Source organism: Haemaphysalis longicornis, unplaced genomic scaffold (genome assembly GCF_048455015.1).
Source record: "Haemaphysalis longicornis isolate Haplotype H1 unplaced genomic scaffold, Haemaphysalis longicornis Haplotype H1 scaffold_1, whole genome shotgun sequence".
Taxonomy (NCBI): domain Eukaryota; kingdom Metazoa; phylum Arthropoda; class Arachnida; order Ixodida; family Ixodidae; genus Haemaphysalis; species Haemaphysalis longicornis.
Window position 1 is genome coordinate 467,339,721 of NW_027526203.1, and position 16,332 is coordinate 467,356,052.

Sequence of the window (16,332 nt, forward strand, 5' to 3'; positions counted from 1 at the left end):
GTTTTGGCATGGCACCGCTGGCATAAAAACAATAAAATAAATTTTAATGAAATAGATAACACAAAGATCGACCATGAAATTCATTCGAGCACGTGGACGCTGAAAAAAAAAAATAAGCATGCATATGAAATAAATCGATGAATCTCGTGAAAAAATTTAGCCCCCGTAAAATATCCATTGGAAAGATGATGCACAAAATGCAAGACGCCCAAAACGAAAACGTACGCGCTGATCAGCGTCATTAAAACCTACCCGCTAAGGAGAATGGGCAGGCAGCCGTTATATGCAAGACACTGTTAGAACAGTGATTAAGTATGCTTATGCCAGGCAACGCGGGGTACATTATGCTAACTGACATGCTGTGCACGGATTAAAACATTCAGTGCATCGCAGTGCGTCCTTGCGAGAAATTACCGTCTGATATTGTACCTTGCTTGGGAAACACTGGGTCTCTTCGACTGCCAAACCCAGGCCGTCCTCAGACTAAAAGGGGCGGGATCCGGCGCTGGATTTTCCCGATGTATTTCTACGGGAGCTCCAATCCGAAGGCAGTCCCCCGACGGCCCGGGGACTACACGAGACTGAAAAATCGGGGATGGCACTGTAGACGCATGCCGGACGCCAGTGTCGGCGGGAAGGCGAAGTCTAAATTGATGCACATTGTACAAACTATTTATACAGAAAAGGACGCGTTCTCAAAGCTGAAGCTTTTAACGGCGCATCTTTCGGGTTGCGCCGCTCATAGTGTACGGCAGTACGCATTTTGCGCGATAATGCGCTACGGCATCTCGTTTCTAAGGAACAGCGTGGTTATTGCGCATTGTTATCGTTCCCCCGTGATTGCACACTGCGGTCCCTTTGCCCGTAGCAGAGACTTGGCCGGGAGTTTCATGACCAGAGAAGCATTGAAGAACTCTGCCCGTTGCTCCGAGGGCAGCACATGACCAACGGTATGCATGCTGCGCGCGACCATACGAGGTCTACTCGACACGCACCGGACAGGGTGATGTCGGCCGCGTGGTTATTTGGCATGGTTACGCTGATGTAAAAATAAAAGAAACGTCTCAGTGTGGAGGCAACTGGCGGCTCCACGCTTTACTGATATCGTAGAGACGCCCCCCTTCCCTGGTTTTGGTTTGCCGGTATTGCAGTCCTGTTTGCAGTGGTTTTCAAACACAAGGGCGATTCTTGAAGGTCAAATCTTGCTTTTGAGCCCGTCTAGAGCCACGTGGGAATTAAATGGTGTGACGTCGCTCACTACAAGACAAAGTTGAACCGCGAGGAGACGGCACTTTCTGAACACCTGGCTTTCCCACCAAAATTTATTCGATTGATTGATTGATTGATTGATTGATTGATTGATTGATTGATTGATTGATTGATTGATTGATTGATTGATTGATTGATTGTGGTAGTCCCCTTCTAACGGGGCGATTACGTGTGTGCGTCACCTCACTAAAAAGCTATTGTGTCTATGTTATACTACTCTTTTAATTTTATAGCACTATCATCAGAAGCATGCTGAAAATAAATTTTGTTCCAAATAGATTGTGGCTCAGTGGCTCAGGTGTTGTGCTGCTGAGCACGAGCTAGCGGGTTCGATTCCCGGCCGCGGCGGCCACTTGTCTAATGGAGGAGAAAAGCAAAAACGCCCGTGTGCACGAGCTTTCGGCGCACGTTATAGATCCCCAGGTGGTCAATAAATGGCAGTATCTCCACTCCGTGGATGATGCCGCGAGTGCGGGATACGGGGACTCGAAATGACATCCAAAGTTACGCCCCGAGTGACATCCGATTTGCGCCCCGACCGTCATTCGATTTGAGCCGTGAGTTGCACCTTGATTATTCCCTAAATGAAACTGCAACTCACGGCTCAAATCGATTTTCGCTTGGTTTTCGCTTGATGGTGGTGTGCGCACGAATGGACACGGACGGACATTGGGAGGTCCTAAGGTACTCCGCACAGTTACAGTCGAGGGATAAGCCGTTTGACTCACGGGTAGTAAGTCACGGTCGTAGCCCAATCATTCTGCTTCCGGCTGCGCTTGCGTACGGATGCACAATGTCGAGCTCCGCCCAAGGAGCGGCTTCGGTGGGTCTATCGGCCCGCGGTAACAGGATCACTGCTCAGGATTCCGAAGACTATCAAGTTGTTCTGCCCCAGTTTCCAACAGGCCAGTCGGTGTTAAACACGATTTTCTTTCATGCCGACATGCGTGCACGCCCGTACCGGGTCGAGGATTTTCGAGATACCCTGACTCGTCTGGCACTGCTCCCCGATGTTTTGGCATTGGGGGCGTATCAGATGAATCACGTCTGGGCCGTGACTTTCAAATCAACGGACGGCGTCAAGAAAATCCTGGCCATGAACGATGTCAAGGTAAAGGACCGGCGCTGCATTGTCATCAACCCTACGAACCAGGAAGTGCGGCTAAAGCTGCACTGGCTGCTTTACAACGTGCCGGACGACGCCGTTCGCGCTGCGCTGGCGAGGGCCTACGGGCGTGTTGGCGAGGTGCGCAGAGAGCGGTGGCGCGTTGACGGCATCCAGGACAAAGGCTCGACGCTGCGTTCGGTGACCCTCAAACTGAAGGCTGGCGTGACCGTTGACGACCTGCCGCACGAACTTCGTGTGGCGGGTGACAAGGCCCTCGTCGTCGTCGCAGGAAGGGCCCCGCAGTGTTTACGTTGCAACCTCAAGGGGCACGTCAGGCGTGACTGTAAGGTGCCGAAGTGTTCCTCCTGTCGTCGCTTGTTGCATGACGCGAGCACATGCGTCAAGTCGTACGCTAGCGTCACCGGTACAACGAGGGAAGATGTCCTCCGCGAACACCTCATGGACGAGGCAGACGCGGAGGAGACGGCAGCAGGAGTCATCGACGAGGCGGTGAAGGAGCCGACGACGGCGGGACGGGTTGAGGTCGAGGCTGGCCAGCGAGCTTCTGAAAAGGAGAATCCGGACCAGCCGAAGACGCCTCCCCTACTGTCGGCATCGAACGAGGACAGCGGTACCCGAACGGCGAGCCAAGGGAAGACTGTAGCGTCGGCTCCCGTAGTGGACGTCGTAGATATGGACCTCAGTGGTGCCGCCACAAAGCGGCAGCGCGAAAGCAACGACACCGGGCAGGGTGATGAACTTCCCAGCGGCGACGAGCCGCCTACCAAGGCGGTTACAGTGAGACGTCCGGGCTCTAAACCGAAACCCGCGTTCCCCCAGACCGAACGAAGCCACCGGCTACGCCCACTTAGCACGTCGCTTGAAAAGGTATTCGGCATTCTTTGGCTCTCTGTTTGGGGTTTTGCTGTTTCTTCGAAGTGCCAACGAACTAAATGGAACTGGGCAGTTGTGTCGCGGGAGTATTTTTGTCGTGCTCCTGAAGTTTCTGGAGTCCATAATGTTGTACAGGGTGGTGGGAGGAGAAAGGAGGGGTTAACGTTTATTGCAGTGTCTTTGAAGCCCTTAAAGGTTATAGTGTGGTTTGGGGGGTATTTGGGGGTGTGTATGGAATGTTCAGAGTGTGCAAAATGTTTTTTTTTTTGTTGGGTTGAATGTAATTATTGCGCGAGAAGTCTGGTCCGTCATATAACATGGTTTATCAAGGCAAGCCTATGCGCATAGCCACGTTTAATGTCAGGGGGCTTGCTGATAGAAGGCGTCAAAACCAGTTGTACCGTCTTGTGACAGATGAGGATCTAGATATAGTTGCTTTACAAAAGACGAAGATTGAGAGGGAGCATCAGACGGACCGTATGGTGCGGCCATTTATGTCGCGCTACGACGTCTGCGTCTCGAACGCGGTGGGTTTATCTGGGGGTTGTGCGCTCCTAATACGGTGAAGTGTAGGGGCGACACCAAAGACCGTCACCGTGTCGGAGTCGGGACGATTTGTTGTATGTGACTTGGAGTTTATTTCAAACGCAGAGCGCGTTATTTTTGTATACGCCCCCACCAAAGTCGCTGAAAGGAAACTGTTTTTTGAGGAAATCCGTAAGTGGTGTAATACAGAAAGGCTAGTTATTTTAATGGGTGATTTTAACTGCGTGTGTTCCGCACGCGACAAAAGTAGCTCGTCCACTTTTAGGGATGGAAGTACGGTGGTACTAAGCGATATAGTCGCCGACTTTGCGCTGGAAGATGTAGGTGATAGCATGAGCAATGCTGGTCCAGTTTGCTATACACACTTCCAAGGCAATAGCCACGCGCGTCTAGATAGGGTGTATTTATCTCTTGATCTTCTGCCGCAGTGTGAAAATTATAAAGTGACTACTGTTTTGTTCAGCGATCAGTGCCTCGTATCGTTAACGTTAGGCAGGATCGCAAAGCGGGGAAAGGCCTTTTGTTGGGGCTTGTGAAAAATGAATAAGTTACTCGAAGACGAATTATTCGCGGAGGCAGTTACCACATTCGGACAAAATATTTTTAGCGGCGAAGGCGACACGAACATTATCTTTAAATGGGAGCTTTTCAAACAAGAGGTAAAAATGAAAACCCTGGAATGATAGGGCTCACTTAACAAGGAGGGCAAATGTAAAGAAGCTGTGCTACGAAGTAGCCTTGATGTTTGTGTCAAGCAAGAATGCAAGTCGCCCGGGACGTTCGAGGATGATATTCGAACACTGAAAGCGCAGCTCGAGGAATTAGATGAGGAGAAGTATCATGGTGCGCTTGTACGCGCGAGAGCTGAACGGTTCCTGCTTGGTGAAGCGCCGTTCAATAGGGCGCTCAGCTCTGAGAAAAGATATGCACATAAAAATATGATAGTGAAAATCGAACATGATGGCGCACTGTGTAACGACCAAGCAAGCATCGAACGTAGCTTGTGTGACTACTATGAGAAGTTGTTTGCTCGTCAGTCTATTGATGCAGTACGGTTTGAGAACGAGTTTATGTGTTTGTTGCCATGCCTGAGCGAAGAAAAAACAGCAAGCATAGAAAGTGATATTACAGTCGACGAAGTAAGGAGGGCTATGGACGAGCTCAGCCCAGGGAAGACGCCGGGTCCTGATGGTCTGACCGCATCTTTTTATAAAACGTTTAAGGATGACACTAGCCCTGTTCTACGGAACGTCTACGCCGAGTCGTACAAAACAGGAGTGCTACCACCTTCCTTTCTTGTGTCACATACAGTGTTTATACCCAAATCAGAGGACGAAAACAAACTGAGGCATACCTCTGCGTATCGCCCAATCAGTTTGACAAACGTCGATTATAAGGTGTTAATGAAAATATTTGCTAGCCGTTTGCAGACTGTAATAAAAGATATTGTGGGATTGCACCAAACGTGCGGAATGAAGGGGCGGTCAATAGTGGCAAATACTCATACTGCCAGAAGTGCTCTCGAATGCTGTGACAGTATGCAGGGTGCTTTGGCCATGCTACAGATAGACCTGGCAAAAGCATGTGACCAGGTATCGCATGAGCTTCTTTTAGATATGCTACAGCATGTGAACGTAGGTTCTGTTGTTCGCGAGGGAGTGCGAATGGCGCACAATGGGTGTTGTACTCACCTTGTTCTAAACAAAATGGTAAGCAAATCCATTCAAGTTAAACGAGCTGTGCGTCAGGGTTGTCCATTGTCACCATTGCTTTTTTGTTTGTACATTGAAGCCCTTTGTTTAAGTATCATAAGAAGTGAGAGAATCAACGGTTTTTTGTTAGAGTCCTCTGAAGTGCGAGTACTCGCCTATGCTGACGACATAGCCATTTTTTGCATCGACAGGAGCAGCATAATTGTTGCTGTAAACATCTTAAAGAGTTTTTGTAAATATAGTGCCAGTGGAGACAACTGGCAAAAATTATTGGGGTTCTGGCACGGGGACTGGGATTGTACGCCAAGTGTGTTCGAATGTAGCTGGCAGACCACGCCAGCTAAGTACTTAGGAGTGCCCCTAGAATATTATGAAGATACAGACCCCTATTGGCGCAGACAGATTGCTAAACTACGTGAAAAAGCAGAGAAATGGAAAGGCAGTGGTCTGTCCATGTTCGCACGGGCATCAGTGTGCAACGTCTTTCTAGTGAGCAAAATATGGTATGTGCTTCAGGTACAGGCCTTGTACCGGGTGTTCGCAGTACTTATCTGGGAATCGGCCTGGGAAAGACCAAGCCGCACGAACCTCTTCCGGCGAGTGCGTGAGGGAGGCCTTTCTTTGTCCCATTTGTTTTTGCGGCAAGTCGCCAGTCGCTTTTTGTTCTTTCGTGATGTGAACGATTCTTTCTTGCGCACTGTTTGTCAGCTGAAGGTATCCAGGGCATTGCCTGAATTTGTTATTACATCTGCACATATTTCTGTGGGAGCAATCAAGGGCTACTTCCGTGAAGTGGTTCAAGCGACCCAGTTTTTGCGTACACGTTTCAGTTTAGAGTACCTATCAAGCGTTACGCGGAAAAAGTTGTACCGTGATTTGGTCGACTTTGTGCTACCTGTGCCGTTGTACAGGACAATGTATCGTGCAGGGCCTGGGCAGCAAGTGCTAAAACGTGTAACGTGCTAGGACGTGCTCAAAGTTCCGCCTTGGGTGAAGTCTTTTTTTTAAACTTCACGTGGGTGTGCTTCCAGTAAAAGCGTGGCAGAAAGAGAAGGGCTTGCACCTTCCATGGGGGTTGACTGCTAGCCGTGTAAAAAACCCGAGGCAGTAGAACATGTGTTCCTCGAGTGTTGGGACGGAGTCTTTCTGGGACGTGCTTCAGCGGACCTTGAAAAAGGACTTCCCTCTGGACGCACATGGGATCAGGTTCCTGCCCATTGAGAGTGACAACGGGGTACCATACGACCTCGTCATGGTCCTGGCCCTGCACAGCATTTGGAAGTCGCGTATGGCGATTCGTCATCGTGACGTTGATGCTAAACGCTCGAAAGAGTATTTTGCTGATTCTATGCGAATTATGATCGAAGTCTGGAGGGCTCAACCTGACCCTCCGGAGTGGCTGTCCGTGATGGAGACTCTAACGGACCTCAAGCAATTTTAGCCGTTTTCTGCTAGCAGGGTTTGGCTAGCAGTTTTTATCATTATTGTGTTTTCTTTCTTTGGTTCAAGTGCTGTGTAAAATTATGGCAATAAAAAATGGTCGTAGCCCAATGGGTAAGACGACTGACACTAACTCTGTTCTACCAGACACAGGCTCGAATCCTGCCGGTGCCTGTGTGATTTTTTGCGATTGTAAATGCTATGGGAATGGACGCGGACGGACATTCTGCGGTCCTAAGGTACTCCGCACCTAAAATTAATCCGGAGCCATATATACGGCGCGCCTCATCGCCTGCGTTGCGTCGGCGGGTTAAACCCTACAACCACCCGCCGCGGTGGCTCAGTGGCTAAGGCGTTGCGCTGCTGAGCTTGAGGTCGCGGGTGCGATTCCCGGCAGCGGCAGCCGCTTTTCTGATCTAGGCGAGAAGCAAAAACGTCCTTGTGTACGAGATTTCGGCGCACGTTAAAGATCCCCAGGTGGTCAAAATTAATCCGGAGCCCTCCACTACGGCATTCGATCGCGTCAGGCACTCGGCCATCCTAGCGCAGGTATCACGACTTAACATGGGCCAGCGAAGCTACGCCTATATCAAGAATTTCCTAACGAACAGTCAAGTCGAGCTTCACGCGGGCGAGATCGTCCTGCCCACGAAAGGCCTCGGTAGCGTGGGCACCCCCCAAGGCTCGGTGATCTCTCCGTTCCTGTTCAACATCGTCATGATCACCGTAGCAGAAGCAATATCCAGCGTGCGTACCGTCCATCACACCATTTACGCTGACGATATAACACTATGGACAACAGGCGGCCCCGATGCCGACATAGAACTCCGGCTTCAACGCGCCATCTCAGCCATTGAAGACTGCCTTAGAAGAACGGGTCTCCATTGCTCGCCTTCGAAATCAGAACTCCTTGTCTACACCCCTCGCAAAGCGGGCAGACCGTTACTACCCCCAAGAGCTTGCGATCATCTCGCCCTGTACACCGAGACTGGCCAGCGCATTCCCGAAGTGTCGGAGATCCGCGTACTCGGCATGCACATTCACAGCAAGGGCGACAAGACAAACCTTATGAAGAAGCTTGCACTCAAAACAGCAAGTACCCTCCGCCTTCTACGCCGAGTCTCCATGGCCCGAGCCGGAAAGCGGGAGGACGGCATGATGCGATTAGTGCAGTCTTTCGCCGTCAGCCACATTGGCTACACGGTGGCGTACTACACGTGGACCACGACCGAAATGGACAAGATATATAGACGCCATGATACGCAGACTCTACAAACGGGCACTCTGACTACGCGAGTCCACAGACAACGAGCGCTTCTCCCACCTGGGGGTTCACAACCGCGTCGACGAAATCATTGAAGCACAACTCGCTGCCCAGCGCGAACGCCTCGCAGCCACAAGAACGAGACGCCACATCCTGGAGATCCTCGGCTATGGTCCCCAAGTCACGGGAAGACACCTTTCCAACCTCCCCGACACGATCCGAGCCAATATACACGTCAGTCCTATCCCTAAGAATATGCACCCTGACCACAACCAAGAACACCGCCAAGCCTGGGCCAAGTTCCTCGTGGAGCAATATGGGGACGACTCCTGCACCCGCTACGTCGATGCGGCCGAATACGGCAACGGCCGATACGCGATGGTTGCGATCAACTCCTGCACGGGCCAAGCTACCGAAGCCGCCAGCGCATGCTGCAACAACGCCACTGCGGCCGAAGAGTTGGCCATCGCCCTCGCCATGACCGAGCCGGACTGCGACACAATCCTCAGTGATTTTCAACAAGCCCTCCGCAACTTCGCAAGAGGACGCATCAACCCCCAAGTCGCCGGCATTATAGAGCGAACAGCAATCTCGCCAGGCCTACGCAAGGAATTAAGATGGATCCCCGCCCATGCGGGAAATTGTTCACCGTATGCACCGAACCACAATGAGACGGCCCACAGGGAAGCGCACGCTCTCACCCACCGCGCCCCCACCGCCAGTGCCCGTCCGGAGTGGGAATGGTGGACGACGATTGAAGACTCACCGAGTGGATACGGGGAAATCCTCAAGAACATGAGGGCTGCTCGCCAGCTATTCCCCTCACCCCACAAATCTCTAAGCAGGGAAGACGCAGTGCACCTACGACGCCACCAAATTGCGTCGGTGCTCACACCGGAGCTCCTCCATCACATGTACCCCGACGACTATCCCACCGCACAGTGCCACATCTGCAAACAAGGTACGGCCAATAGCTGGCACATCCTATGCGACTGTGCCGCCATCCAAGACGGCGTTAGCTTTACAGAATACCCCGCAGATCTCCAAATCGCCATCGCCTCAACCAGCAAGTCGGATCAAGAGTGGGCCATCCAGCAGGTTCTCAAGGCACTCGAAAGGCACGGACTCCGCAAAGGGGTCCCTGTCGAGTAGGACGGCCCCAAGAGGATGCAACGCTCGACCACGTTGAGGTAGGCCCGTCAACCGGGCTTTACCAACTGTAGGATTTATTCAAAAAACCTTTTCCATCCATCCATCCACTACGGCGCGCCTCATCGCCTGCGTTGCGTAGGCGCGTTAAACCCTACAATCAATCATCAATCAGAATAGATCAACATGTAGTAGGCGTTCCTCCACCAGCATTCCGATCATGTAGTCACCTTTACAGCCTTTAAGTTCACTTTCCCGGTATTACCTTTCAACCCTCGGGTTTTAGAAAGGCGAATATTTTACTCGCACGGATGTGTACACATACAATCACATTGCAACACGATGTCCCTAATCGTTTCTGTTTCATTTCCACAGACATTCCCACATAATTACGCGCGCAATTCCCCCAAAGTTCTTCGTTCTCAAGCAATCTGCTCTGGCCTGAAAAAACAAAGCACTGCCCTCGTGACTGTAGTAGAGATTTCCCTTTCTGACATCGAATTTGCATGCCCTATACGTCTCTAACGGCGCTTTCGGTCCTAGTTCTTGCCTCCCGTTATTCGGTTTGTTTCCTTTGCGTCATTTTCGGGAATATCGGCCGTCTTTGCTCCTCCGCTGTTCTTCACTTATTTTATCCCTAACCTTCTCGTTTTGTTTGCCACTGGGTGTCTACGCTTTTCATTCAGAGCACGGTACGTCAACACTTTCGCCGTCCACTTAATACATCATTGTTACGGGGCACTTAATACTTCACGACCCACGGTCTTAAAAACCGTCATGCATAAATACAAGAAGTTTTAAGATTACATATATATGTGCACAATGTCCTAGTTTGCTTGTATCAGGCATTCAAATAAAACTAGATAAAATAAAATGCATTTCTTGTTTATTTTTTATTTCAGTAAAGGTGGGCTATATTTTCTAAAAGAAACAAACAAGGCCGTTAGGAACATTTAGATGGATTTGTAAAACTTTCCCTTTAGCGCACGATGCTTTTTAAAGCCCTTGAATCGTGCATTAGTAAGTCCCGTATGGACGTGATCAGGTGAGTGCCCGTTAACCTCTCCTCAAGACATATTTTACTCTGAGCTTCTCGAACTTCAAACGACTCCCGGCCCATTTCACCCTGCCGTAGTTAGTTCGTTGTTCTAATATGCACGCCTAAATTGAAATGGCCTACCGTTCTTTGGTTTTTGCTTCTTGGCCTGGCAGCACGCCTTTTTTTAAGCGAAGCACTGTATTCGAAAATGTGAGGCCAGGCATCATTACTCCTTTCCAAATTCTACGCACTACTTCATATTAGTTATGTCCCCACTGAATTCCGTGCTTCATTATAGCTGCCCTTGGCTTTCCTCGTGAATTCGTAAATAGTGTTTCTTTCTTTCGTTGATTCAAACGTCCTATCGTTTATTTGCACTCTGTACATAATATTTCTAAGGCTGAGCCAGTTCTTGGGGCATTATGTCAGATGCGTAGCAAAACAAAGTGCACAAAAAGAACAAAGCGGGTGAAACTATAGCGCTAACTTCCAACTCATTGATCGATCGATTGATTGATTGATTGATTGATTGATTGATTGATTGATTGATTGATTGATTGATTGATTGATTGATTGATTGATTGATTGATTGATTGATTGATTGATTGATTGATTGATTGATTGATTGATTGATTGATTGTAAGGTTTAACCCGCCGACGAAACGCGGGCGATGAGGCGCACCGTAGTGGAGGGCTCCGGATCAATTTCGAACACCTGGGGATCTGTAACGTGCGCCAAAATCTCAAACGCACGGGCGCTTTCGCCTTTCGCCTTCATCAGAAAGGAACTTGCAGCTCATCTTGTATCGTCCCCTGTCTTCATCTGGGGTCCTGACCTGCGCTGTACTTTACAACAACAACAACAAAAAAGAACTGCGTTTCAAAGCTACGACACTCAATTGGAAGACGTTGTACTTACAAAAGGCTCAAAGCCTTGAGGTGGTTTTCTGTCCCTTGGTCAAATTGTGAGTAAAAGCCCGACGAGAGTCGCCACGAAGAGGACGGTGATGCCGGCGGCTGCAGGAGGTAATTGTGATAACTCCCATGGTGCTGGCGTTGGCGGCCCCTTAATGGCGACGATGATATTTTATGCGACTCGTCCCGCTGTATACCACATGCATCCACGGTATTAAGCGAAGGGATCAGGAGTATGTTGTTTGGATCTTGGTTACGGTATGACCAATAAATTTCAGCCACGAATGAACACATTGGTTATGGCTTAAGTAGAGACGTGTTTATGCGTAAACACAGAGAATTCACCACCGGGACAGATAATAATTTACATTACATCGCATCAGTCTGCCATTAGTGCGTATATCGATATCGAGGATGTTCATATGTTGACGTTGTACCCATAAGGCTACATTGGTTGTCTTAGGGGTCAGCACTGTACGGTTAGCCGGTTATTAGCGGTTATGCTGAGTTCACGTAATTTTTCTTCTGCGAACCATCGCTACTTCATCGCGTAGTGGAGAAATTATATCTTTTACGGTATTACCTGAAGTCATAATTTTTTTAGATCCAGGTCACTTATGGCCCTGCCGCTGGATGTACAGCGAAGCGATTACGCCGCAGTTTTGAGCAAGGAGATCGCTGCTACTGTGAACTGAGACCAAAACAACCTGCTTTTGAGAGCGATCGATGTCGAATGTGAGATTACCCAAAACGTCGATGGACTGCAGCCGAAACGATGGCTTAAAAACGCCAAGGCACGTCCTAGCGTTTCCGTTGTATTTGATATTGTGTGTTTACGTTTGCTGCCGGCCGCTGTTCGGGTTTTCAGAAACAGGAACAATTCTTTTGAAGAGTTGCGTTCCCTAGTTGCGCTACCATGCAAATAACTCTGCATGTTTGCGTCATATCTTCTCTCTGCGCCTACACTGCGCTGAAGGCTGTATTTCCGAGTATTTCCTTTATGGCTAACGTCTGTGACGAAATTCGCGTACAAGTATTGAGAAATGGCCCGTGATGGGAGAGGGGGGGGTGGTTGTCGACTGCTTGAAACTAATTAAACCCCCCCCCCCCCCCCCCCCCAGGCATACTTCAACGCGCGCATGAAGCACTGCATACTAGGCGCCAATTTTAGTTTCCCTACAATCGCAAAATTACAAACAAATAGTCGCACGCTTAGTCCCAATTTTCCCCCTGCCGCCGATCTGTACGGACACAGTGAGTTCGAGAATTGGCCCAAATGCGTCCGTATAATCACGTGGGCCAGTCAATGCGCCAAAATGGCAGCCCCTCTTTCGCTGGCAAAGGCCTCAGCACGAACCCCTCGTAATTGGGGTAAAATGTAGGGGCAGCCCTCAATCAGTGGAGGTAATGTCCGCCTCCCTCTATTGAGAGCGCATTCACCGACATTACACGCGACATCCTAGGACGTCGTGACGCGCTCTGCAAAGAGAGGTGGCGGGTACTAGTGATGCCTCGCTCTCGAGCTACGCGTAAATGCGGGTTTGCCGTAGCTCCCCTTACAACTTGAAGACCTATGCCTCCCGAATTTTTGGCGGAGATGACTTTCTTGTGTTTTTAGTTCTTTTATATATGTTAGACTGCTTAGAATTTCTTTCTGTGTTCCTTTCCGTTTATGTCATTTCGATAAAATACGAATGGTTCAACTACCTAATGGGAAATTTCCCTGCTTGGTATTTGTAGCGATGACTGGGAGAAGTCTGTATGCACCTGAATATAAACGTAGAAAGGAGGTAGGCGTTCCTATCTACAGCCTTGGGAGTATTGCGTGTCCGTAGTAAAGCCCGAATGGCCTACGATACGATGTCTTCGAACACTACACCAACGATAGGTGCCAGCATTGTTTCTCGCAGACCAAAGGACCCCCCTTCCCCCCGAACCCCCCCCCCCCCACCCCCGGGGGGGGGGGTGCCTTGTGTTATCCTTACCGCTACGAAGCATTTGCATGAAACTTCACCGTCAGTAAGAGATAGCTATTCCTGTTTGTATTTGAGGTTTTCCGCTACCCGAGCCTACATGAATCCTCCAGAAGATTCCGTAAGGGGGGTCATCCACAACATTCCCCCTTAAGACTCAGCCGAAGACATGGCAAGAAGTGTTGACGGAACAAGCACACTCGGCCATTATAGCTTTCTCTGGCATCAAGGTGCCCTACATCGTATATAACCGCGGAGCGGAGTACCGCGGCTACATTCATAAGAAGAAACAAGCCTGTGATAAGTTGGGGCATCGGAAGGACGTTTGCACTTGGTCAAACCACGCATTTTTCAGCCTATGCGGCGTCGCTAACCCCATGGAAGAGCACGAATGAGTGCTAAAATGCGCCCTCTGCGGAAAGGACCACCCTACCGGAGACAAGCAGTGCAAAAAGCGTTATCACACCCCATTAGTCCCCAAGCAGCGACAGTGGTGCCGCCAGCGATCTCGCAGCCAGAAACGACACTCTTCCAGACAGCGGAGGGACCGTTGGGTTTCATTCCGACGGCTACCTTCGGTGGGTTCCTCGTCGTCCCAGAAGAAACACAACGAGAAGTCCAGCAAGTCTCGATGACGCTCCCGCTCCAAGACAAACAACCGGAACCTGCGTTCAGCCGAGACAGCCCCACTTCTACAACCCTGCATCCCCGGAACACCAGAGGGCACCACACAGTTGGGCTGTGATCAAAGGCCTCCAGAACTAGAGCAGGGGCGCAAACACACGATACCCACATGCGTGCAAAACAAGATAACAAACCGGAAGAGTTGCAGAGCATTAGGGCTATACTGGACCAGGTTCTAGCCACGAATAGGCAACTCAAAGCCGAGCTCTCGCAGATCGAACGTAGTTGTACCCCGGCAACCTCGACAGCCGGAACGCCAGCCTCACACTCTATTGAAGAAAACACTCCCCGCAGCAAGAGATGGGCTGAGGAGGCGGCTGATCGCCCATCGCAAGAAAGCAATCAAATGCAACAACTGGAGCAGCGCTTCCAGGCTCCAGCAGGGGTTTGACGAGCTTAAATGTTCAGTGAATGCCCTAGCCAATGCATTGGCGAATTTCAGGGAGAGTATTCACGGCAAGGTCACCGCTCTCGAATTTAGGATAGCTGAACTCGGTTCGTCGTGTGCATCATCGCAAACACCAGCCCCGCAAGTCGGACCTATTCGCCCCTCCCTTTTTCAAAGCGGACACGGCGCACCCCCCCTACGCCGAAGCCCTACAATTGACTACCGTTCAACCAGCCTCTGATAAACATGGCGCAAGAACCGGGCAAACACAACGATAGCCACTCTTACTGCATCTGGCAGTGGAATTGTAAGGGATACAGGTCCGAACGGGGGCTCCTACAACAGCACGTATACCATATACGGCAATCCCTCCAGACTGCATCAGATCTCATAGCATTACAAGAGACAGAGGTTCCAGCTAAACTCTGGGGATACACGGGCTACCACTACGTTCCGACGGGTACCGCTGTACCCTCCCCAATAGGGTCACTACCGTTGTGCATCGAAATATTCCAGCAAAGCAAATATCGCTTGAATGCGAGGGGCCGGAATACGTTTTGCTTGAAATCCTGCCCGCTACCGCCAAGAAGAAGCAAGATGTGTACGTCCTCAATGTATACAGCGCCTCAAGACTATACCGTAATGTCGGGTCCTTGCTCAAGATGGCTCACCCAGATGTCCCATGGCCATTCTCTGCTTATCGTTGGGGATTTTAATGCGCCCCACCCAGCTAGGGGATGCCCCCGAACTGCAAAAATTGGCTCCAATCCACGCTGTGAAGGTAGATGAAAACAAAGCTTTAAACGACACCCACAACAATTGCCCATGCGACGTCACTTGAATTAACAAACTTGGCTCTACAAAGAGTGAAACAAGAGATTCTGCCAGCCGTTCCCTGGAATTCGCTGGGGCGGCGTCCTGAACGCAGCAGCACCGTCGGTCACTGCCGGGCTAGAGCGGCGGACGCCGCCGCTGTAGCCCGGCCGTGAGTCGGGAGAAAGAAAACGGAGAGGAGTGCCTTTCGAAGGGTGAGACAGCGGAAACTAGCCATCCTGATGTGCTAGTTTGGGGCTACACCACTGCTCGACACAAGCGCAGACACCGAAACAATTCGGCATGTGAACTTAGTGATTCCCATTTATACCGATTTAAACTAGTTAGTTTAGTGAGTTTGAGAACTGCGAGAATGCTGAGAGAACTTTTACAATCGCTATTTATCAGAACCAGTTGCAACTTTCGCCTTTTGTAATGCCTCTTAAAACACAACGGAATTGCTATTCACCAATTTAGAAAACAGAGTCCCATTCGTGGAAAGCAGTGCGCAAAAGGTAGCCTTTTAATAGCTGCCACACGTCTGTATGTCGTTTGCACATTTCGTTTTCCCGCCCTGCAAACCAATCCTTAAAGTGTGTTTGCCGTACGACCACTTAATTCCGTCGGGTGCGGGTTACCCTTGAGGTGCTGTCGAACAAGTTAATCAAGCCGTGAGAAGGCACCGCACAATGGACGCGAGGCTGCACGAAAACAGGCCCAAAACAACCATCGCTAAAGCAAACGCCAAAGCCGTACAGCCGACGCCGCCGTCGGCGAGCAGGCACTTCCGTGCGGGGAACGCTGGGTAAATTCGCCACGCCATCTCTAGTGTGCTCCGTAAGTGAAACCCTCCGCCCCTCTTCCCCCACCCCTCCCCCCGCCGCCGCCTCCGCAGCGTTGGGAGTTGGTTGTCCCGCACGCCACGAAAGAATCTTTGGCTGGTAGAGCTAGAAAGGTTTGCTGTAAAAAAGGGCAGCATGTATTTCATACCCTGCAACAGCTCAATCTCAGCATCTTAACGGATCCGGCGCACCCAACCAGATAGGGAAACAGCGTCCAGTACAATACTACGCCGGATCGCCTGTCATCTCAAACCCCAGCATGCCATACCAGGATTTAACATCATAAATTACGAGCA

General features: G+C 50.3%; 1 protein-coding gene across 1 annotated transcript in view; it reads left to right on the forward strand.

The window, feature by feature from the left end:
• Positions 1 to 2,010: 2,010 nt before the first annotated feature.
• Positions 2,011 to 16,332, forward strand: part of LOC144173620 (uncharacterized) — a 17,007-nt gene continuing 2,685 nt past the window's right edge. Inside the window, exon 1 of the mRNA XM_077701967.1 lies at positions 2,011 to 3,265. Within this exon, the coding sequence (XP_077558093.1) occupies positions 2,063 to 3,265 (1,203 nt within the window). The 5' untranslated portion in view covers positions 2,011 to 2,062. The remainder of the gene's footprint in view (positions 3,266 to 16,332) is intronic.